Genomic DNA, 23750 nt, shown 5'->3' with positions numbered 1-23750 from the left:
TGGAGACGTCCTAAATCAAGCTTCAATTATACCGATTTGGACATCCCTGGGAGAAGGATGTCCATCTTCCGATTTATGTCAAAAGATGGCCGCCCTTCTCTTTAGAAAATGAGCCCAATGGTGTGCAGTAGCCTGCTCTTATCGGCAGTTACACTTGCACAGATCTTTTACATGATGTTGAATACATCATAATCAAATGCCTTGTAAAGTAGTTAACTTTCCAATGTCTGACGTTATTGGAAGTTTGGCATGAACACCCCAATAAGACTGGCATATCCCTCTGAGTACTCTTCTCATGGTAGCAGACTGCCAGAGATAGTCAATTATGTTCATGCACTTGGGTACGCATTCATAGTGCTAATACAGTTCAGTACAATTCTAGATGGTGATGGTTTTTATTTTTATTTATTTATTTTGACATGTATACACCACATTATCCTGAACATACTCAAGTTCAATGTGGCTAACAGTAAATAAACAGACAAGGTTTACAAAGCTATAAACAAAATATCAAAAATAGACCATTGATGGCCAGTTGCGATCTAAGATACTCCATCATTGTATAGAAACCTCTCAAAGAGGAGATGATAATGGTAATATAACTGTGTCACTTAAAATGGTAACATTGCTATATAACACTACTATGACGCACTGATACATACTGTGATGATTTGTTCATGGGAATTAATTTTCTGACTTAGCCTACCTTTTAGAATTAATGCTTAAAGTGGCTTATAATGTTTCTAGAATTCAAGTATAAAAAGTCGCTGCTTTAAAGAGTTTATAATCTTAGGGGCCCTTTTACAAAGTGTCGGTAAGCCCAATGCGGCCTTACCACATGCTAACCTGGAACTACCACCAGCCCAAAATGGCCACCAGCGGTAGTTTTGCCTCAAGCATGCGCCATGTACAGTGTGCTGTAAAAAAAACCCTTAATTTATAGTGCTGCGCTAACCCAGTGGTAATCAGGTTACTGCGGGAGCCCTTACCACCATCTCAATGGGTGGCAGTAAGTGCTCCCCCCTGCATGGCCAAGCGGTAAGTTCAATCTTACTGCATGACCATTTTTTAATGGTTTTTTTTTTTTACCCACTACTGTAAAAAGGGCCTTGGCACATGGGAAAAAAATGGTCCTTGCCGCTACCACAGGGCCCTTTTTCCCGTAGCCTAGTAAAAGAACTCCTAAGTAGTCGGGGCGATTGGAGAGACTGACTTGCCTACGGTCACAAGAAGTGTCACTGGGGAAGTGGGATTTGAACAATGGTTTCTAGCCCATTGCTGTAAACACTAGTTCACTTGTCATGTCCTGAAAAATCACCATACTTGATTTTTCTCAACTGTTTTCAGATTTATTAAAACAGCTGGTCTTTTTCCCTCTCTGCCATGCCTGGTCTATGTCCCTGTCCTCGTCATCCACATTCCTCAGGTGTATGTACTAATGGCACAGTTCTTGTTCCTGGCAATACTGTCTTCCACCAGCTCTTTGCCATAAGAATAGACTGCTTCTCAGCCTATGGTCCATTTAATACTCCAACTTGAACCCCTGACACTGGGGTAAGAGTAGGTGCAGTGATTTGGCAAAATGACTGTTAACGTGTGGCAAATAGAATGATCAGTCTCAGATTGGAAATAGCCTCTTGCTCCAGAAATCCTTATGGGCTTTGGGTATAATGATGATTAGTTGAGGCAACAGATTGTCTTAATTATTGTGGAGAAGAGGGTCCCTGCTGTCAGCACTGCTTCTAAGAGTGGGAGCCATCAGATGAATGCTGCAGCATTTCCTCCTGCCACCTTTTAGAAATGTTCATTTTCCCTTTAGGCCTTCATCACCAGCACAGAGTGCCTGGGCAGTACTGGTCGATGAGAGACTGGTAGTAAGGCTGAAGACTGTCCACATCGGGCAGGTCTTCGGATTTGGTGTACAGATCAAATTTACTGAAAAAAAAAAGAAAAAGTACATTTATATTCATGAAATGAGAATTGAGGTTAAAATATCTTCTCCACCCCCAGCCCGAGACACTAAATAACTTATAAAGAAAAATACCCATTCATATACTGACTGCTGCATAAAGCAGGACTTTATCCAGGTTGAGTGTTAATGTAACACTGAAAATATAAAGATGACCACTACTACAAAAACATTTACCTAGTGTGAAATTTACCATCTCAGGGAAACACACTCTTATAACTATACACAATCTAATTTTTCCATATTGGTAATGATTTCACATGCATACTGTCAGGCTTATTTTCGAAAGAGAAGGGTGCCCATCTTTCGAAACAAATCGGGAGATGAGCGTCCTTCTCCCAGAGTCGCCCAAATTGCCATAATCGAAAGCCGAGTTTGGGCATCCTCAACTGCTTTCTGTCGCGGGGGTGACCAAAGTTCACGGGGGCATGGCGGAAACATAGCGAAGGCGAGACTGGGGCGTGCTTAACACATGGGTGTCCTCAGCCAATAATGGAAAAAAAGAAGGGCGTCCCTGACGAACACTTGGCCAACTTTACTTGGTCTTTTTTTTTTTTTTATGACCAAGCCACAAAAATGTGCCCTAAATGACCAGATGACCACTGGAGGGAATTGGGGTCCCTTACTCCCCCAGTGGTCACTAACCCCCTCCCGCCCTAAAAAAAAAAAACCAATTTAAAATATTTTTTCTAGCCTCTATGCCAGCCTCAAATATCATACCCAGCTCCATTACAGCAGTATGCAGGTCCCTGGAGCAGTTTTAGTGGGTACTGCAGTGCACTTCAGGCAGGCGGGCCCAGGCCCATCCCCCCCCCCTTACCTGTTACTTGTGGTGGTAAATGTGAGCCCTCCAAGACCCACCACAAACCCACTATACCCACATCTAGGTGCCCCCCTTCATCCCTAAGGGCTATGGTAGTGGTGTACAGTTGTGGGGAGTGGGTTTGGGGTGGGGGGGGGCTCAGCACACAAGGTAAGGGAGCTATGCACTTGGGAGCTTTTTCTGAAGTCCACTACAGTGCCCCCTAGGGTGCCCAGTTGCTGTCATGTCAGGGGGACCAGTGCACTACGAATGCTGGCTCCTCCCGTGACCAAATGGCTTGGATTTGGTCGTTTCTGAGATGGGCGTCCTCGGTTTCCATTATTGCCGAAAATCGGGGACAACCATCTCTAGGGATGACCATCTCTAAGGTCGACCTAAATGTTGAGATTTGGGCGTCCCCAACTGTATTATCGAAACAAAAGATGACCGCCCATCTTGTTTTGATAATACGGGTTTCCCCGCCCCTTTGCCGGGACGTTCTGCGAGGATGTCCTCAGGAAAACTTGGGCGCCCCATTCGATTATGCCCCTCTGTGTAGACCAATCAAATACCACTGTGTATATGCCAGAAAGAGGACCAACCAATGCTAGCATGAGTGTTCTTGAGGAGATTAGAACTTTAGAGGGTAGCTGTTGAAAGAAGCTACTTCATTCCACTATGTAGTAAACATTTTCCCCCATTTTGTGTCTATAAGAAAAGTACTTAGTAGCAAAAGCCTTATGTGACATGCTCATATTGTGGGATAATGACTTCCAAAATGGCTCAAAGATATCACTGGAGTTCATTTAAAGACCACAGTGTAGAATGCAATTACTTAACATGAACCTCAGCAGTGGTACTGGGCGCTTTGTTTTATCGTCAAGTTTCACCCACCAACCTCTTCATTGGTTCTTTAGAATATATATCTTATATTTATATTCTCAATCTTAAATCACTTTTAACATTGAAACAATGTTTAATCTTATCTGAATAAATGTGGGTTCCGGAGGTTTATTATGGGGCAGACATGTTACTAGGTGCATGCTAAATATCTATCTAGATCTAGCATCTTTTTGGTAACAAAAGTATAATATATTTCCGTTTACCTTTACAGTCAATTCTAATCTAAGCAGAGAAATATCAAGGAACTGTTTCCCCAACTGTGACTACACTCAGGCCCAGATGCTCAAAACTTCAGCGCTGTTCCAAATAGCGCTGTAAAAATACAGCCGGAACAACGCAGAAAAGCAACGTCCTAATGCTCAATGCTAATGAGATGCAAATATAGGTGTGCTCATAGCATTGAGCATTAGGCAGTTCAGTGGGAGGATTGTGCTTTGCGCATATGCAGTAGACTTCCACATTAAGCTCAGCTCCTGTGTGAGTGCACCTGGTAAAAACCTGAACGTGAAGCATACATTGACGTCTGTTTTCTGCGGCCTAAGTATAGGTGTTTTTAATGTTTTTCAGCTTGGATACTTATATTTAGACACATGAAACAGACGCCAATGTGTGCTATTACTGGGCGTTTAGATTTTTTGTTGTTGTTAGCATGGATGCTTTAAATGTAGATGCAGGAAAGAGACGCCAATATGTAGGAGCTGCTGTTCCTCATGAACAGCGCTTAAGGGCTTGCACGGGCTTCCTTTTGCTTCCAAAAGTAATCAAAACCGGCAGATTTTGCAGAAAGAAAAAAATCATGAGAAACATGGGAAATCCTCTCTGACCTGCTCCGACCTGGTGTTATTTTTTACAGCGGTAAAGCAGTTTTGTTTAGGGTGCTCTTTTCTGAGCAGTGGGAAGGAATACAAAATGACTTCATTAACATGAGCTTGACTACATTTGCCTGCTATTTATGCTAAGGCCTGGTGCACTCATTGTTTGCTGTGCTAGACCCCTCTGAACATTCGACACAGGTAAATGCAGATGCTGCTAGGGCTCTAATGACCTCTAGTGCCTGTGTTTAGTTTTGAGCATCGGGGCCTCACTGGCATAGGTTGCCTTTTTTTCATTTCTGTGCTCAGATGGAAAGTTACCTCCACAGGTGTGAATGATATTATTCACATCGGAGTACATAAATACTACCAGTTCTAACACAAAACCCCTTTGTGCCTGAACAGCTGCAAGCTGTCTTATTTCTATAGGATCTGTTTTACTGTAGTTTACAGGGTACATACTTGAATTCCTTGACCCAAGGCAGCATCTGCAGGTCCTTGGTGTTGCATAGGTGCATATAATCCCCACCTGTGTGCCAGGGGTAGAAGGAGTGGAAACGAATCATGTAGAAAGCCTTCAATGAAAAATAAAAGAATCCACCGTAAGATTCAATGCACTTTCAAAGTATTAGTTTTCCAGTCAACTAGGTAATTGCAATCCTTTTCTTTGTCAAGCTTTGTGTTTGTACTCTGATTTCAGGATATAAAGTTGAGGTGAAGCGTTACACTCCCTTCTCTCTACAAATCTCAATATTTTGGAGGTACCAAAGTGCATCAGCATGTAATGCCATAGCCTAACCAAGGCAAGAAGTCTTGCTTTAGCTAATTCTCTGAATCAGAAATTGTAAAACTGGCATCCATGTGCAGGAGCAGACAACACCACAAGCCATCAACTCAATACAGTTTCCCCAGACACTGAGCTTGGAGAACATTTAGTGATTCCAGCTGATTATAACGGATAAACAACTGTTGAGCACAAATGAGCCGCCTGAGAACAAAGTGGGCCAAGTCCACTTCGTTACAATGGGAGATATTGGCCATCTAAGTTGTATTTCATTATAAAGAACATGCAATGCTTGAATTGCCTTTAATCTGTCTGCAATCTACACATATATGGTATCTCAACTCTGCAAGACTTATAACACACACAAATATGGCCCATTCTTGTTCCAAAGACTATGAAGAAAGTAGTGCGTGCATAAAAAGTCACTCACCAGCTGACAGAATTGGTTAGGTATGGACATGGCCCAATTTGTTTTCTAAGTCTTTAGGCCATAGAAGCTATGAATCAGTGCATTGCTGAAATAATGAAAAAGTGGACATGGTTCTCTTTTTCTCTGAAGGGCTCAAATGTGTGTTGAGGCTATAGAAACAATCAATAAATCACTCTTTAGACAAACTGTTTGTTTTCTGGGGTTGGTTTTTTGTTTTCTTTTTCCTATCATCTGATGGATAATAGCCAAGCAAGATCACTGTTGACCTCTAACTCAGCTTGCCAACACTTTCCGCTGTAGCCCAGCCTGCCAAATCCTGGGCTCTAATCCAGTGACGCTGAGCCTGCCAAAAACCAGCTCTGACCAGTCTGGCTTGCTGGCACAAGGCCTCCTGACCTCCTCACTCTTCTTCTGCAATTTACCCGGTGCTGTAACAACTAGTTTATGGTCTGGACCACTTGGCAAGCAGTTGACCTCTAGGTCAATTCTGCCCAGCCTGCCCACCTTTCTTAAAGGAATAAATGACCATTTTAATTAAAAAAACAAAAATTGTGATCTTGCTGTTGGACACAAACTTATGAGGTGGAATGCTGCATGCATTAGTACACCTGATACTAGAGAGCATACGTTACTGCCAGTGGCAAGGATGGGATGGGAAATTAAGAACCCCAACCTATAACAAAGTGGGTTGTTCTGAGAAGAGAATATTAAGAAAATTTACAAATGAATTGAGTGCTACAAGTTAACAGTGTATGTACATGTATTGCAAGGACATAGATATATATCCTGGTCAGGCTTTCCAACTAATTTTGCATATATTTATCCAGCCTCTCAAGCTTGGATATCAGTAATCCTTGAAAGAATACACTCTGCACTATTATTACACAAAGAACACAGAACATGATGCTCAGGATGTGTTTTCTACTGAACAGCTTAGCAAACAATGGGTCAGTCATTGGGTAATGATCATCTATTGTCTAATGACATGAGCTACAGAAAACCTAATCTGTGCAGTAACTTACATAGGTGCCCTTTTCCTAAAGCGTGTTAAGCACTAATATGCACTTAACACATGAAAAAAGGTATACTGTAAAAAGCGTTAAAGTGTTTTGTGGTAATTAGCCTGTCAGTACACACTAATCTTGGGGCCGTGTCATGGGCGTGTGCTAACTGGATAATGCAGACTTAACGCGTGAGTACTTAGTGCCTGCTAATTAGAAGGCTGTAAGTGCTCCCACATTAATATATTTGCAGGTCTTGTGTACTAATGGAAAAAGTAGTGCAGGACCTGCACAAATAAAGAAAAAAAAGCCCTATTTTGAGGCTGCATTAGAAGTGGGTTTAGCACATGGGAAAGTCTTGTGTTAAAATTATTATCATTTGTATAGCGCTACCAGATGCACGCGGCGCTGAACACTTGACACAAAGAGACAGTCCCCTGCTCAAAAGGGCTTACAATCTAAGTAAAATGTGTTGAACCCATTTCCTAATGCTTTTTAGTAAAAGGACCCCATCATTACTTATCAATAAATGGATCTTAAGCAAAATAGAAAAAGCCCCTACCTCTTCAGGGAGTGTAAAGTTGTTAAACTTCATTACTTTATACATATATTCTAGGAAGGGAAATTAAAAAAAAATGTTAGTTCAGTAACAAAGCAGAGCAACCAAAACAGAATATTAAGCAGAGTTTCAGTGTTTCTCTCTACCCACAGTTTCTGCATCCATAGCCCCAGCCTTTCCTCTGTATTCACGTTACAGCATGCACAGCCCCTTGCTGTACCCTTCTCATTGAGCGTAACCCTGCACTCTCAATGCACACACAGTTTTCCAGTGCCATTCTCTCAAATCCGTGTAATCATAAGCAGTGCATTTTTTTCTAGCAAAAAAGGTGCCGATACTCAAATGACAGATCAGCCTTCAGGGGTGGGGTAATCACTGAGGGACCCACCCCACAATAGCCAGGCTCCCTGCAACGAGTCACAGAATCTATGGCAAGGCAGAATTGGTGTGTAGAGCCTGAGCTCTTTCAGTAAAACTTGGGGCCCACGGGTCAATTTTAGCAGACATTGGAAAAGGTGCTGGTACTCAGTACCCCTCAAAAAAAGCTCTGATCATAAGTAATAGCTTCTCAGTTATATTGCTGTTGCTTCTTACCCTGTTCAAACCCTGATAACAGAAGTTTGCTTTTTATATTTTCTTTCTATTCAGAAAAGGGTTGGCAATCATATCAGTGACTTTTAGTTGGCAAAATACTGCCTATTTTCTGAGATCTAACAAGTTTAGACTGTCTTAGAAAGGGTAGGCAGTAGCATTAAACGTACCCATGGTATAAAATAAGCTAATTTCCCAGAAGTAACTTACCATCGTGGCCCCAGGACATGAGAACATTTTCCAGACCACAGTGTGGCTCATAAATCCCATAGTGAGAGCTATCAAAAGAGGAATACAAAAGGTATTTAGTCTTTACAGAATGTAGGCACCCAAGTTTTCAACTGCTGTTCTGGAATCACACTATACTATGTTCCTTCTCTGTGTGGAAGCAATTTTAATCTATTTTTAAAGGGAAAATGATCCAGAGGCATAGCTACCATTCACTGAGCCTGGCAAAATAGTAGGGATCGCCTTCTGTTGCATTCCACTCCCCTTTCCATAGGTCCCAGCATTTCTCCCCTTCTCATTGCCCCCTCACAGGTCCGGTATTCACTCCTCCAGAGGTCCTCAAAATCTGCAGCTGGCAGAGGCAACAAGGTAAACAGACTGCCTCCGGTCAGCACCACCAGCGCCTTTCCACTGCTATCTCCTGCCCACAGGAAGTGACAGAGAGGTGGGACACGGCAGTTGAAAGACCCTGTTGGCACTAGCTGGAGGCATTCTGTTTACCTCGCTACCTCTGCTGACTGCCCGTTATGAATTTTGAGGGCTGCTGGGGGAGGAACGGGGGTTAGAGAGATGCTGGGACCTACATGGCGAGGAGGGAGAAATGCTGTGACCTGCAGGGGAGGAAGAGCAGGGGTTAGAGATGCTGGGCCTGCAGAAGAGGGAGGAAGAGAAGGATACCAGACTTGCTAAGGGAGGTGAGAGGGGGGAAAGATGCTGGTACCTACATCATGGTAGTGGTGGAGGGAGGGGAATTTGAGGCAGAGGGAAGAGAACGAGATCTGGTAAAGAAAATGTGAGAGTTAAGTTGGGAAGTTGATAGTAATTTTGCTGTATAGTATAATTTCTAAGAAACAGACTAGACCCTGAGGGGGAGAGAGAGAGATACCAGTCTGTGGAGGGGGGAGAGGGAAAGATGCTAGGATGGGGGTGGGGAGTGTGGAAGAAGGAGAAGAGAGACAACAGGGGAGGGATAGGGACACTGAGGGGGCAGATGCTGAACATAGGGGGAGGATAGGGATTGGGATGAAAAGTGGATAGTAGACAGAGAAGAAATATAAAAATGGCAGGTGTGAAGAGTACGAGGACATGGAGTGGGAAATGGCCAGGGAAGGGGAGAGAAGGGCTCCTTTGGGGTGGCCCGAGTCTGCCTGTAGGAGGGGGGGGGGTTCGCCGTAGATTCCGGTCCCCAAGGATCCAGCATGTTAGGGACAGCAGTTGGTCACCTTCCTCAGAGGAAATAGAGCCAAGGTCTACAATTCCCTGAGGGAGACACAGTAGAGCCCCGGGACTACAATTCCCAGCAGCCCCTGAGGGAGACACAGAGTAGAGCAAGTAAGAATTATTCACACTACCAGTCCCAGCAGGCTAAGGGGAAGGAGGAGACTCTGAGTAAGTTCAACAGAGAAAAGCAGGAAAGAGAAACAACAAAAGGTAGCAAAAATATATTTTTTAAATTTATTAATTGTAATTTGTCAGCTTTAGGAAATGCGTATATCTTCCGTTTCTATTTTTATTTCTATGACAGGTTTTTAATATAGGCCTGGAATGTGTTTGCTTTTGCAGGGTTTGTTTACTGGAGCTTTGAAGAGGTTGCTCCACTATCTTGGGTGAGATTGCATTGTAGGGGGTAGGGTTACCATATGGCTCCAGAAAAAGGAGGACAGATTGAGTCAGTCAGTCTGTGTTTTACTTCTATTGCTTTCAATGGAAGCAAAACCTGGACTGGATCAATGTGTCCTCCTTTTTCTCTAGAGCTATATGGTAACCCTAGTAGGGGGGGGGGGGCTATTTAAATGTGTCTGCCTGGGGCCCATTGAATCCTAGCTATGCCACTGGTGTGTCATATCAAAGATTATATTTTCCATGGACACATGCCTTCCTGGGAAAAAAAAAGCTTCATTAGTTCTACATGGACCTTCTTGTTTCACAGAAAGGGTGGTCAATGCATGGACTAGCCTCCCAGTGAAGAGAAGAGGGAGGGAGGAAAGAATCATGGCACCGAAGATAAGGTATGACTAAGACAGGGGATCCTTAAGGTCTATGATATTGTGGTATTACAGAAGGGTGGACCTGGAAGGTTTTATCAATTATGTTTTTCTGTTTCTCCTCTTTCCTTATTGTCATTCTCTTTTCTTTATCTACTTTCTCATTTTCCATTATTTAGCTTGGCAGGGATTTTCTAGTATAGAGGAAACAATTTTAGCTAGAGGGTACTGGTAGGGACTCACCTGTATATGGGGTGTGTTGTGTCTGGGTTATTATGGAATGTTGAGTCTCGGAAGACAATTGAATCTTGGTGCCGGCAACCCACTGGGAAGGTGTCTCCCACAACACACCACTGGAAAACAAAAAGCTCTTGTAAATTGTAACCTTTACCCTGCAAGACCATCTTGGCTCCATATCTCAAGAAACAGGTGCGATAGCCCTGTTCAGAAAATGTTTGAATTCCTGGGGCCAGATGGCTACATGTACTGTATCCTAGTGATAATGAGCGTTTAGTGCTCTGCATTATTTGATCATCACATGGAGACAAACATTATTCCAGTGGTGTAGCCACAGGTGGGCCGGGGCCTACCCATTTAGGGCTCAGGCCCACCCAATCAGTAGCAGATGTTTAGCAGCAGTTGGTGGGGATCCCAAGCTCCACCAGCTGAAGACTTCCCCCTGATGAAAACGCTACGCTGCATGATACTGGCACCTGCACATGCTCAGTTTTCAGCGTAAGCCTGCTGCAGACTGCCAAGGTGAAAAGAAGTGTTTTCCTGCCAGCTGAGATATTTTTTTCATGGAGTGGGGGGAGGGAGAACACTTGGTGCCCACCCACTTCTTGCCCAGGCCCACCCAAAATCTGTCATCTGGCTACGCCCCTGCATTATTCAACTTTATTTGTTTCCTTCTCCTCCCAATGTGGTTTTCAGTTGATGACCCTTAATATCAGTTATAAGTAATGCGCAGTCACCATTTCCAGAGCATGACTGGATGGTATAAAACTGGCTCAGATACCAAACCTGTGATGAGCAGTATTAATCTTGAAGATGTCTGGATATTTTTTTTTTACAAATTGTGATACCTTTTATTGGACCAACATATGAATTATCCAAAAATGATGTATATGAGCTTTCAAGAATGCATAAATCACACATCCAAAGGGACTGATGTGGTTTTGAAAGCCCTGGTCTCAATACAAGACATCAGAGCCAGTAAAACTCTTTTATGATTCATTCACTGTATCAATGTCAAAAAGTCAGTAACAGATCAGAAGACTGGCACAGGAAAGCAGAGACTTTAAACTCTAGTACTGGATGATTCATGAGACTGGCCCTGGGCCACACAGCCTTTAACTTTTAGGACTAGATGTTGGGGGAGTTGGCACAGGGAGACTTTAGGGCCTTTTATTTTAGTTACATTTGTACCCCGCGCTTTCCCACTCATGGCAGGCTCAATGCGGCTTACATGGGGCAATGGAGGGTTAAGTGACTTGCCCAGAGTCACAAGGAGCTGCCTGTGCCTGAAGTTGCTACTATTTGAGATTCTACATGGAATGTTGCTATTCCACTAGCAACATTCCATGTAGAAGTCGGCCCTTGCAGATCACCAATGTGGCCGCACAGGACGTCAGACTCACAGAAACAGAAGCCTGTGCAGCCTTCTACATGGAATGTTGCTAGTGGAATATGTTGCTAGGGAATAGCAACATTCCATCTAGAATCTCCAATAGTATCTATTTTATTTTTGTTACATTTGTACCCTGTGTTTTCCCACTCATGGCAGGCTCAATGCGGCGGGCAATGGAGGGTTAAGTGACTTGCCCAGAGTCACAAGGAGCTGCCTGTGCCTGAAGTGGGAATCAAACTCAGTTCCTCAGGACCAAAGTCCACCACCCTAACCACTAGGCCACTCCTCCACTGTTGCTACTATTTGAGATTCTACATGGAATGTTGCTATTCCACTAGCAACATTCCATGTAGAAGTCGGCCCTTGCAGATCACCAATGTGGCCGCGCAGGCTTCTACATGGAATGTTGCTAGTGGAATAGCAACATTCCATGTAGAATCTCCAATAGTAGCAATATTCCATGTAGAATCTCCAATAGTATCTATTTTATTTTTGTTACATTTGTACCCCGCACTTTCCCACTCATGGCAGGCTCAATGCGGCTTACATGGGGCAATGGAGGGTTAAGTGACTTGCCCAGAGTCACAAGGAGCTGCCTGTGCCTGAAGTGGGAATCAAACTCAGTTCCTCAGGACCAAAGTCCACCACCCTAACCACTAGGCCACTCCTCCACTAAGCTGCAGTAAAAATGGCCCTGTGCTAGTGGTGGGGGCTGTTTTTGCTGTACAGTGAGGCCCTTTTTACTGCAGCGGGTAAAAAGGCTGAAAAAAGAAATGGCCATGTGGTAAGAGTGAACTTACCGTCTGGCCATGCAGGGGGGAGCGTTTACCTCCACCAATTGAGGTGGTGGTAAGGGCTCCTGCGCAAACCCAGTGCTAACCAGGGTTGCCAGGTGGAAAATTTTTTTCCCACCCAAACGAGCCCAAAACCCGCCCAAACTCAAACCCCGCCCCTGACACCCACACCCCCGCGTCATCACCCCGCCCCTGCCGTCATCAACCCCGCCTCCATGTCATCGGCCCGCCTCCCCGTCATCGGCCCCGCCTCCCCGTCATCAGCCCCGCCCAAAACATCACTAACCCCGCCCCCCGCGGCCGAAAAAACAGCTCAAAAAACCACCCAAAAGACAGAAAACAAGCCCAAAAAACCGCAACCCACCGCGGGCAAAAATTTCCCCGCCCACCTGGCAACACTGGTGGTAACCCCCTGTGGAAATATTTTTTAAATATTTCCGCTAGTGCCAGAAATGCCGCATACTGGGAGTGGAACTACCACCGGCGCCCGTGTTGGACCGGCGGTAGTTCTGGATTGCTGAGCGGAAAGCCCGTGTTGGACTTACCGCTGCTTAGTAAAATGGCCCCTTTAGTCTCAAGAACTGGATAGTCGTTGCTTCTCTAGGTCAGTAATTTAAACGGTATTCAGAACACTTAAATGTTCATGGTCTTAGTGCAGTGAGAATTGTTGGCTGCATATAAGTTTGTTTTTTTTTATACATAAAATTTGTCTAGCTGTGAAGAACTATGCACATCACTAAAATCATTATTAAGATTGCACAGCAGACTAAGGTGCCAGTTGTATGACACCAATGACTAGGGGAAAGTGTCCTCTCTTTTTTTCACAGCAATGTCAATAGTAGGGGAAAGGATCATAGTAAGCCTGAATATGAGGAATGAGGTGAAGCTACAGAGAGAGATAGCTGTGGCTGCTAACAGAAAAAGTTAGCAAGGGGATCAGATGTTAGACCTGTCCTGGGAGAAACATGTGCTGACCTCACATGCACCCTCCAACTCTCCTCAGCCTGCTTCTTTTCCTACCTGAGGCTCTCCAGCCAGCGCCAGGATCTTGCCTATGTCATGCAGCAAGCCAACAAGCTGGAACCAGCCTGTGAAAAGAGAAAGATAAGAAATGTAATCACGTACTGTATAAACAGGGACTCAGAAAACTGTACCATATCCATAGAGGTAAGTGCCATACTGTATAAGGAGAGCCCTGCCCCACCAATCACAGATTTGGGGGGGGGGGGGGGGAGGAGGAGTTGAATTTGGAATTTCTCACTAATTTCATTGGACTCCCAGCTGAATCAGATTCAGCCTCTGTTCGGTTGTGAGTCCGTAGTCTGTTTAGATGAGCCCAATCCAGTTCCCACTCCTTGTTTTTGACTGTCTGTTCCGTGAGACTTTTGTGTTCTTTCCACTTTCTGTGGTCTTTTTGCTATCATTGCCTAGATCAGTGGTTCTCAAACCTGTCCTGTGGCACCGCAGCCAGTGAGCTATCAGAATATCTGCAATGAATATTCATGAGACAGATTTACATGCACTGCTTCCAGTGCATGCAAATTTCTATCATGCACATTAATTGTGGATATCCTGCAAACCTGACTAGCTGGGGGTTCCTGTAGGACAGGTTTGTGAACCACTGATCTAGACATATGTCTCTCTTCACATCTTCCCTCTCCTTGCATATCTTCTTTTTTTTTTTCTTTCTAATACTTGATTTTTCTTCTCTCTCTCTCTCTCAAACTATTCATTTCCTTGATTATCTTTCTTTCTGGTATCCAGTCTTTGCCTATGTGCCTTCTTCTTGCACTGTCTCCACTCTGATACTCTTTTCATACCTTTGTCTGGATGCTCCTTCCGGATGCCCTCTGCCGTCTGATATGCATGGTAAGAGTTTGGAAAGTCCACATCTGGGTCTGACTCATCCACTAAGTCATCTAGCCAATCCAGTACTTCCATAATGGTCATTTTCTTGAAACTGCAGGATTCCCATGTTGCATTCTACAATGCAAGATTGCCAGAGACTTACAGATCACATTTGACACTGGTTTTAGTGAGATAGTTTATGAGTGATATATCTTTAAAACAGACCATGGCCTGCCTAGTGGTCCAAACTGAACGCCTGGCTTCTGTTCCTTAGACTCTTAAAACCAAATTTATGAATTAAAAGTCCCGCAACACTTTTTTTTTTAAGTATATTTTATTCTACATAAAACTAAAGAATTCTCAAAATGTAGTCATACAGATTAGAAAACAAGACTGGCACTGCTCTCAGATCAAGATGGACATCTAGAGGGAGGAAGAGACTTTTAATGAAAAAAATGAAGGGTCCTTTTTATTTTATTTTTTGCAATGAATCGTCCACTCCTACCCGAAAACATGCTTCATATTAGCTTATCATACAGTTCTGGAATGGAGTTTGGACCTTATAAGTACATAAGTACATAAGTACATAAGTAGTGCCATACTGGGAAAGACCAAAGGTCCATCTAGCCCAGCATCCTGTCACCGACAGTGGCCAATCCAGGTCAAGGGCACCTGGCACGCTCCCCAAACGTAAAAACATTCCAGACAAGTTATACCTAAAAATGCGGAATTTTTCCAAGTCCATTTAATAGCGGTCTATGGACTTGTCCTTTAGGAATCTATCTAACCCCTTTTTAAACTCCGTCAAGCTAACCGCCCGTACCACGTTCTCCGGCAACGAATTCCAGAGTCTAATTACACGTTGGGTGAAGAAAAATTTTCTCCGATTCGTTTTAAATTTACCACACTGTAGCTTCAACTCATGCCCTCTAGTCCTAGTATTTCTGTAGTTTGTGATTGAGCTAGCCCTACAGAGCATTCTGGTAAAATTGATCTGAAGTATGACTAGCATCACTAAGCAGCATCAGCGAACTTCCCCTGACTGGGAGGGATATTGTTAATACTTACCTATACCATTTTTATTGCTATCAGAGCCTCTAGTGTTATTCAGAATGCAATGTAATGTTTAACGCACCTTTCGCCGGACAAAGTCCAATGTCTGATGGGTGTGCATTAGTGAATACGTGCTAAACACTCGGTCCAGCAGAGGCCCACTCTGTAACACAAAATAAACAGGACATATGTTACAGAACTGCAGTATCAGTAAGTCAACGCTAGCCTCTCCTAGCAGCCTAAGACTCAGCCTTTCCCAGCAAGAAGCACCGTAAGGAATATGAAGGGCCTGGCTGGGAGAAGGATGAGCACAACTGGTCTCTCCCTGTAGCTTTTAGGTGGTCAGAGGACTTAAAGAGGGATTTAACATTTTCAAGGCACATGAAAATTTATAGGTAAAGTTGGAAATGTACAGCTAAACATCTTACAGTGTAATTTCTGTACTCCAATTTCTCTCTCATTTCCTCGGATTTGATATCTGGGCGGTACACCAGGGAAGGATCCACATCCTGGAAAAATAAAGATGGGAAGAAATGTATTTACAAGAATGGTGGCTATCCTGGCCCAGAGACTAATGCTGCCAATTTTCCAGGCATAACCCGAGCAGCTTCTGACCTCCCAAGTGCTCACTCACTGTGTTCAGTTATAGTATGCTTGCTCCTCTGGCAGCAGTGAGATCATAAGTACCAGAATGCATGGTGAAATACTGGCTCAGCCTTTCCAACACAATGGGGACCATTTTGGATTTCACGCATGTAAAACATATTTTACATGTGGGAACTGGCTATATGTATGTATGTGTGCGCATGTACACACACCATGCATAGACATTCCCAGAGGTGCCATTTGGAAGAGGTGGACTATAGCCATGAGATACACATAATTTATAAAATGATGTGTAGCCACACAGTCTATATGCAGAAAGTTGTTCCGACCTTAGAGCAAGCACTAAGGATTATTCTAGGAGCCTAGTTTATAAAGACAAATGCACATGTATGTTGTTTTCATAAAATAGTAATTCAAAAATCCTCAAAATAATCAAGAGCAATGGGAAATGCTATCCAAACAATATAAAAGTCCAAATCAACATCACAGTTAGAGCAGCTCTCTATATAACACACCTTAGCTTAAAAAATATGTCAAAAGGACCTTCATAATCCAACGGGAACATTAGTCTGCCATGATTTCCAACACTGACTCAATCATTAAATATAAAAGGTCCCAAGTCAGCAAGTAATCCTAAACATTCATCAATATTCCCATAAATAATGAAATAAAGATCTAACTTCCAAGTGTGGGAAACTTCTCCACATCTGTATTTGTTTGTGTTTTAAAGATATTCCAGTAAAAGTTACTCCGTTATCTTCAACCAACCCATCTTGTGTTCTTATGCAGTCTCACAAATAGCATCCCAAAATTTATGCTCAAAAACATACATTCATGTCAGGATGCCATTTGTGAGAATTCATGATGGGTTGTTTGAAGATATTTATTGGAATATTTTGAAAACACAAACTTAAATACAGATACGGAGGAGAGGTTTGCAATATTTGGAAGCTAGGTTCTTTTTTTTTTCCATTGGTCATAAGAATGGTGAATGTTTAAGGTTACTTAGACTGAGCGAGATATATAAATACTTGCTGACATGGGACCTATATATTTAACGGTTGAGTCAGTGTTGGAAACTCATGCCAGACTAATGCTGCTATTCGACTGTGAAGGTCCTTTATTCATATTTTTAACTAAGGTGTATTAAATTATAGAGCGGCTCTAACTGTAATATCTGGATTTCATATGTTGTATTGCCTTTATAAAGTAAGCGAAAATCAGATGCATTTTTCAAAAATTGTTATAGGCTCCATTATAAAATTACCCCACATCTAGATTGTTTGGCCTGGTCTCATGTCTCCTAGAGAAGAGGGAAAGACAGAGAAAGTGAGATCCTGACAGGTAGTAAACAGGATAGAAACTGCAGAGAAATACAGACAGAGGCATGTAAGAGCATAGGAGCGAGCTTTGTGGGTGCTTGAGCATCCCTCCACTCCCCCTCCCCCACCTAATTAATATTGAACACCTCCAATAATTTTGAAAATGTGGCTGTTATGGGTGAGAGGGGCAACTGCTCAGAGCACAACTCCAGGCTCCGCCCTTTCTGCCTCGCCTCTCCCTATGCTTGGAATAAACTCCCTGAGCCCATACGCCAAGCCCCTACCCATCTTCAAATCCCTACTCAAAACCCACCTCTTCAATGTTGCATTCGGCACCTAACCATTATACCTCTATTGAAGAAATCTAGACTGCCCCAACTTGACATTTCGTCCTTTAGATTGTAAGCTCCTTTGAGCAGGGACTATCCTTATTTGTAAAACTGTACAGCGCTGCGTAACCCTAGTAGCGCTTTAGAAATGTTAAGTAGTAGTAGTAAATGCAAGTGTGAACCTCAAATAAATAAAAATTTATAGGAGGAATGCTATTGTCCTACCAAGTGATGGAGAAGGAAGAGGGTGAAAAGAGTATTATGAGAGAGCAGAATAAAGGTGGAAGGAGATGAGAAGGGGGTCAGGATGAGGACAAGAAGGTGCCATTCTGATTATCTGCTCCAGACACTAAACTGGCTGGTTAAACTGGCTAGTTAAACTTGCTGGCACTGCACTTTTATTGCTGCTGCTGTGAAAGTTATTTTCCATTTTCTAAATCTGAAAACTATCTTCCACACCAGTATTAGGTAAGCCTGGTATATGCTAATTCATATTTCACATTGTAAGAGTCAAACCAGGCTAACAGGTGACCTTTGCTGTCCTTGTGGAGGTCACCACATTGTTCTTTCACTGCATCCTAGAATGCAGGGAACATTGGCAGTGTTGCTTCTGGCAGCCCAACCATTCCCACATCCTCATTTCTAGTTTCATTACTGGATAAAAATGTGCCAGAACAGAGTCTATCCTGGGACAGAGGGCAACATTACGTTTTCCCTTTCGTTTGCTAGAAAAGTATGATGCAATCTCAGCCCTAAAATGGATTATGTAAATAAACCTGAAGAGCAGTTGTTAGCAGTGAGGTCTGCACTGAATAAACATATCGGGGACAAACATTTTCAAACCATTTAGATATGTAAATACCACATTACATATATAAATCTGCTGTCTGAAAACTGCCTTCCTTCACTGTGGCTAAAATTACTTTTAACTATTTAAAGGAGGCTTTCCCGGGGCTGTATTTAGGATAAGTTAGGCAAATAGCTTGTGCAGAATCTCTGCAAGCTGTTTCCCATGAAATAAAGACCCCTGGAAAAGCAGGTGCTTTGTACCTGCAGCAAGTTTTGGGAAATAAAATGCACACATGCACTTTGGTTTTGAACACTGGGGTTAAACACAGAGGCTAAAAGTACCCACAGATTTTGTCCCAAGACATTTAGTATAAAAAACGATCCATAAAATATAAAATCTTTTGGGACTACAATATTGCCTAGAGCAGGCCCATTACTAGTCCTAAAAGCTTTGCTTTTTAAGAAATTTGTTACTGTCGGAAAAGTTTCACCTATATGCAATTGTTCTACTGTTAATTCTTTTAACAATTTTATTTTTTATTGTCAGTGGGTTCATGTGATTCTCTCCCTTTCTACTTTCTGAAATTAAAACCTTTTCTTTCTGGTCTCACACCAAATCGTGTTCTACAGTATGTGTCTCTTTGTCTATTTCTCTATCAGTCTATATCTTTGGATCATTCCCCTCCCCCCTCACTATCCCCCCTCTAGCCTTCTAAATATCCATTTCTCTCTATATAATCTTTCTATCCATCTAAAACCTCTTTCTATCCCTCCATCTATTTCTATCTCTCTAGCATCTCTCTCTCTGTCCCTACATGTAATATCTCTCTAAGATCTGGTTTTCTATTCTTCTATCCATCTAGTACAATCTTTTTTTCTATCCAAATATATCTCCCAACTATCTTTCTCTTTCCTCTAATTCCACCAAACTTTATTATCTCTTGTTGTCACTCTATCAGATATGTCTTGGTTTTCTTTTATCTTTGTCTATCTATATACTAATGTGCTTCATGCTTTGGATTCCCTGACGGACTGCAAATAATTAACAGAGCATCCCAAAAAAGCTTAAACACCAGCAAAGCCCAAACAAATCTACTTACCATTTGTATCTTCATTTTGAATTTTTTTTTTTTGTTGTTTTAGCGATAGGGAGACAGAAAGAGATACACACACACACAAAAGTGGAGAGAGAGAGGAGGGAGACAGATGTGCAGAACCAGAGAACAGTGCACCGCTGGAGGCTGTGGGGTTCAGAGGGAGACTCTGCCCCTAATATAGCCCCACTATTGTGTAACAAGAGGTAACGAAAAGGCAGAACCGGAACAATTTGACCCCAGCAGGTGACTCAGATGTGTGTTGAGACAATGAGTGACTCTTTAACCAGCTCCAGGAAAAATGCTGCAGGTCGGAGCTCATCCCAGTACAGGTTAACATTTTAACCCCAGGAACAACATGGCATATCTGTTACAAAACAATCTCTACATAATATGGAACTCAGGTCAAGTTTGCATTGCTTAGTTCAAGGAAACTATGGACTTTAGGGAAATATGACAGGGAACTACAATTATAGTGAGAATTCCCTTTCCAAAAAATATGATGAAAAGAAAGAAGCACCAGATTAATTCGGTGCTGATTAATGTGAGTCACATGGCAGTTGAGAAGTTTGTGGAGAGAAGAGGTGATTAGCTACAGTATTAGGGCCCTGTTTACTAAACCGCGTTATAGGCGCGTTAGCATTTTTAATGCACATTAACCGTGTATGTGTGCTGTGTACGCGCCTACAATATCCCTATAGGCGCCTACACGGTTAGTGCATGTGCTAATTATAGGTGTACTCACTCTGCTGCTCCCCAGTATCTCTCCACACTCGTCCTTCCCTACACCCCTTCCCATGCACTCCGCTCCGTGGATAAATCCTTCTTATCTGTTCCCTTCTCCGCTACTGCCAACTCCAGACTTCGCGCCTTCTGTCTCCCTGCACCCTACACCTGGAATAAACTTCCTGAGCCCCTACGTCTTGCCCCTTCCTTGGCCACCTTTAAATCTAGACTGAAAGCCCACCTCTTTAACATTGCTTTTGACTCGTAACCACTTGTAACCACCTGCCTCCACCTACCCTCCTCCTTCCTGTACACAATAATTGATTTGATTACTTTATTTTTTGTCTATTAGATTGTAAGCTCTTTGAGCAGGGACTGTCTTTCTTCTATGTTTGTGCAGCGCTGCGTATGCCTTGTAGCGCTATAGAAATGCTAAATAGTAGTAGCAATCCTAGCTAGAAGAGGTGGGGGGCTTTTATTGCTTTTTTTTTAAGTCAGTTTGGGAGGGCAGTTTGCCCACCTCCCTTCCCCTTGGGGTGTTTTCATGTTCAGTGGGTAAGGGGTTTATTTATCCCAGCAGGCAAGGGGAATGTGAACCCTGTCAGAGTTCCAGCCAAAACAGAATAGGTTTGGCATGTTGAACATGGATAGCCTGGGTTCTCTGGCATTACCACTGGAGACCAGTTCCAGACATTCAGTCAATGGAGAGCCTTGGACCTGAACTACTTAGCATCACCACAGGAGTTTGGGAGGGTCTACATTCAGGTATGAGATTACAGTCAGACTTGGACATTACCGTCTAGTCAGATTTATGAATCAATTTCTTATGTTGGGCTGAAAAGGGCTAATAATGTAATGATTGGTTCTGTTATTAAATTATTGTTATATAAAAGTTTGTTGTTGATAAAGCTGTGGCCTTGATGTAACCCCAGTAGTTATACTTTTCTGATCCATTTTGGCTGTGGATAGATATTGCAATTTAATTACTGAGTTCAGGGGTTACAGTTGAAAAGAACAAAGAACTGCAGCAACAGCACTGAAAGCCTCCTTCCCCAAAAAAAAACCTCCACGCTCCATCCCCATCTCCTAAGTGGGGATAAGTTAGGATGGGAGAGGGTGCCCATGTCATTGTTCAATAGTGACACATACTGTCCTGACTCAGGTAGGCTTGTTTATTAAGAGCATTTCTAGGACATAGGCCACCAATCCAATGTTCACTCACGGTGGCTTATAATATATTTAAAAAAGTTTGAAATTCAAAGTCTTGTGGGTGTCCTTGTAATTCAAAGAGACTCGACAATCCTAAATAGCTAATTAACCAATAAGGAACCTCAAAGCTCCTGATAGGGAAAACATTGCATATAATGCTGAATCCACTATTACAACAAGGAGTAGAGTAATATCATTGGTTCTAGTGAAAGAAAACCAGAGAGCAAATAAACCATGCGCAAAAACTCATATCTAAATGAGAAAAAAATGGATGGTGTAAAAAAACTTTCCTTCTCAATCACAAATACTATGAATTCACAAGGTAAGACACCAAACCCCAAAACTACCGTGCCGGACCTATGCCCGGACATGTAACATACCCCCGTGAACACATCCACCCACCAAGACACAACCTTTCACTCCTATAGCCCTGCTGCTACTTGTCTACAACTATAAAATGTCATTGTTTGCAGATTGAAAAATACAGTTGGATCGCAGTCAGGTAAATGTCCTTTACTTATCTTATAGACTTGTAGTTTTATAATGACTTGTAGGAGTTAGGCTGCTCGTGGTGGAGCCGGGAAGTCTTTAAACTGTTTAGCAAAATTTTGATGACACCATCCCATGTCGCCTTGCTACTGGTATGCTAGCGTTTTTTAGTGTGCTCTAACAAATAGCACACACTACACTACTACTACTACTACTATAAATCACTTCTATAGCGCTACCAGTCGTACGCAGCACTTTACAATTGAACATGAAGAAAGACAATCCCTGCTCAAAAGAGCTTACAATCTAAATCAGGACAAACAGACAGGATCAATAAGGATAAGGCAAGGACAGACAGAAGGACACAAGGATAAGATAGAAGTGACAAGTCAGGAGTCGAAAGCAGCATCAAACAGGTAGGCCTTTAGCCCGGATTTGAAGGCAGCCAGGGATGGAGCTAGACGTAATGGCTCAGGAAGCCTATTCCAGGCATAAGGTGCGGCGAGATAGAAGGAGCGGAGTCTGGAGTTAGCGATGGAGGAGAAGGGTGCAACTGGGAGAGATTTGCCTAGTGAACGGAGTTCTAGGGAAGGAGTGTAGGGAGAGATGAGGGTGGAGAGGTAGTGAGGGGCTGCAGAGTGAATGCACTTATAGGTCAATAAGAGGAGCTTGAATTGTATACAGAAACAGATAGGGAGCCAGTGAAGCGATTTCAGGAGAGGGCTGATATGGGCATAACGACTTTGGCGAAATATTAGTCATGCAGCAGAGTTTTGAACAGATTGAAGAGGAGAGAGATGGCTGAGCGGAAGACTTGTGAGAAGCAAGTTGCAGTAGTCTAACGAGAGGTGATGAGAGTGTGGATGAGGGATCTGATAGCGTGTTCAGAAAGGAAAGGGCGAATTCTGGCGATATTATAAAGGAAGAAACGACAGGTTTTAGCAATCTGTTGAATATGGGCAGAGAGGGAGGAGTCGAAGATGACCCCAAGGTTGCGAGCAGACGAGACAGGAAGAATGAGCGTGTTGTCGACAGAAATAGAGAATGGGGAAAGGGGAGAGGTTGGTTTAGGAGGGAAGATAAGGAGTTCAGTTTTGGACATATTGAGTTTCAGGTGGCGGTGAAACATCCATGCAGCAATGTCAGAGAGGCAGGCAGATACCTTGGATTGGATTTCTGCCGAGATTACTGGTGTGGAGAGGTAGATCTGGGAGTCATCAGCGTAAAGGTGATACTGAAAGCCGTGTGATGAGATCAAAGCACCAAGGGAGGAGATATAGAAAAAGGAGAGGTCCTAGAACAGATCCTTGAGGTACACCCACTGACAGCGGGATAGAGGAAGAGGAGGAACCACCAGAGTATACACTAAAAGTACGCTGTGAGAGATAAGAAGAGAACCAGGAGAGAGCAGAATTTCGAAATCCAAGTGAGGACACTACACCCATAAGAATATTTGGATGTCTCTAGCATTAGTGTGCACTAAAAATGCAAGTGCACCTTAGTAAACAGGGCCCTAAGTGCTTTGAAAATACACATCCACGTAATATTTTCAAGGGTTACACTATCAGGCATCTCAGTTGTTATTCTCAGTTACTTTTTTATTTTATTTTAATAACAATATCACAAGTACAAACTTGTTAAAGAAAAAGAGAACATATTAATCTATATTGGCAATAATTAAAGAAGCATTAACATAAAAAAGAAACAATAATTACATTTTTTATGTTTCAACAATTTTTTATTGATAAGGTCACATGGTATACAATTCCATCTCAGTCAATATAAATCGTATAACAG

At 42.8% G+C, this 23750-nt stretch overlaps 1 protein-coding gene across 1 annotated transcript; it reads right to left on the bottom strand.

Annotated features, from left to right (window-relative positions):
- Nucleotides 1–1109: 1109 nt before the first annotated feature.
- LOC115478682 (inositol oxygenase-like) lies at nt 1110–19571 on the bottom strand. The gene is made up of 10 exons (XM_030216190.1): nt 19536–19571; nt 15818–15898; nt 15472–15552; nt 14309–14471; nt 13509–13576; nt 10308–10417; nt 8062–8129; nt 7264–7313; nt 4949–5061; nt 1110–1935 (listed from the first exon to the last, which is right to left on the bottom strand). The coding sequence occupies exons 1-10, from the start codon at nt 19548–19550 to the stop codon at nt 1827–1829; spliced, it is 858 nt and encodes a 285-aa protein (XP_030072050.1). The 5' UTR covers nt 19551–19571; the 3' UTR covers nt 1110–1826.
- Nucleotides 19572–23750: the final 4179 nt, after the last annotated feature.

This window comes from Microcaecilia unicolor, chromosome 10, assembly GCF_901765095.1.
Source record: "Microcaecilia unicolor chromosome 10, aMicUni1.1, whole genome shotgun sequence".
Classification (NCBI taxonomy): domain Eukaryota; kingdom Metazoa; phylum Chordata; class Amphibia; order Gymnophiona; family Siphonopidae; genus Microcaecilia; species Microcaecilia unicolor.
This window is presented reverse-complemented; position numbering and strand designations above follow the sequence as displayed.

What these genes read in the sequence shown, in the direction of transcription:
- LOC115478682 (XM_030216190.1), bottom strand. An exon ending in TGGACTTTGTCCGGCGAAAG is followed by an intron (nt 14,472 to 15,471) that starts GTGCGTTAAACA and finishes CTTGCATTGTAG; the next exon opens with AATGCAACATGGGAATCCTG. An exon ending in CGCTGGCTGGAGAGCCTCAG is followed by an intron (nt 10,418 to 13,508) that starts GTAGGAAAAGAA and finishes TTTGTTTTCCAG; the next exon opens with TGGTGTGTTGTGGGAGACAC.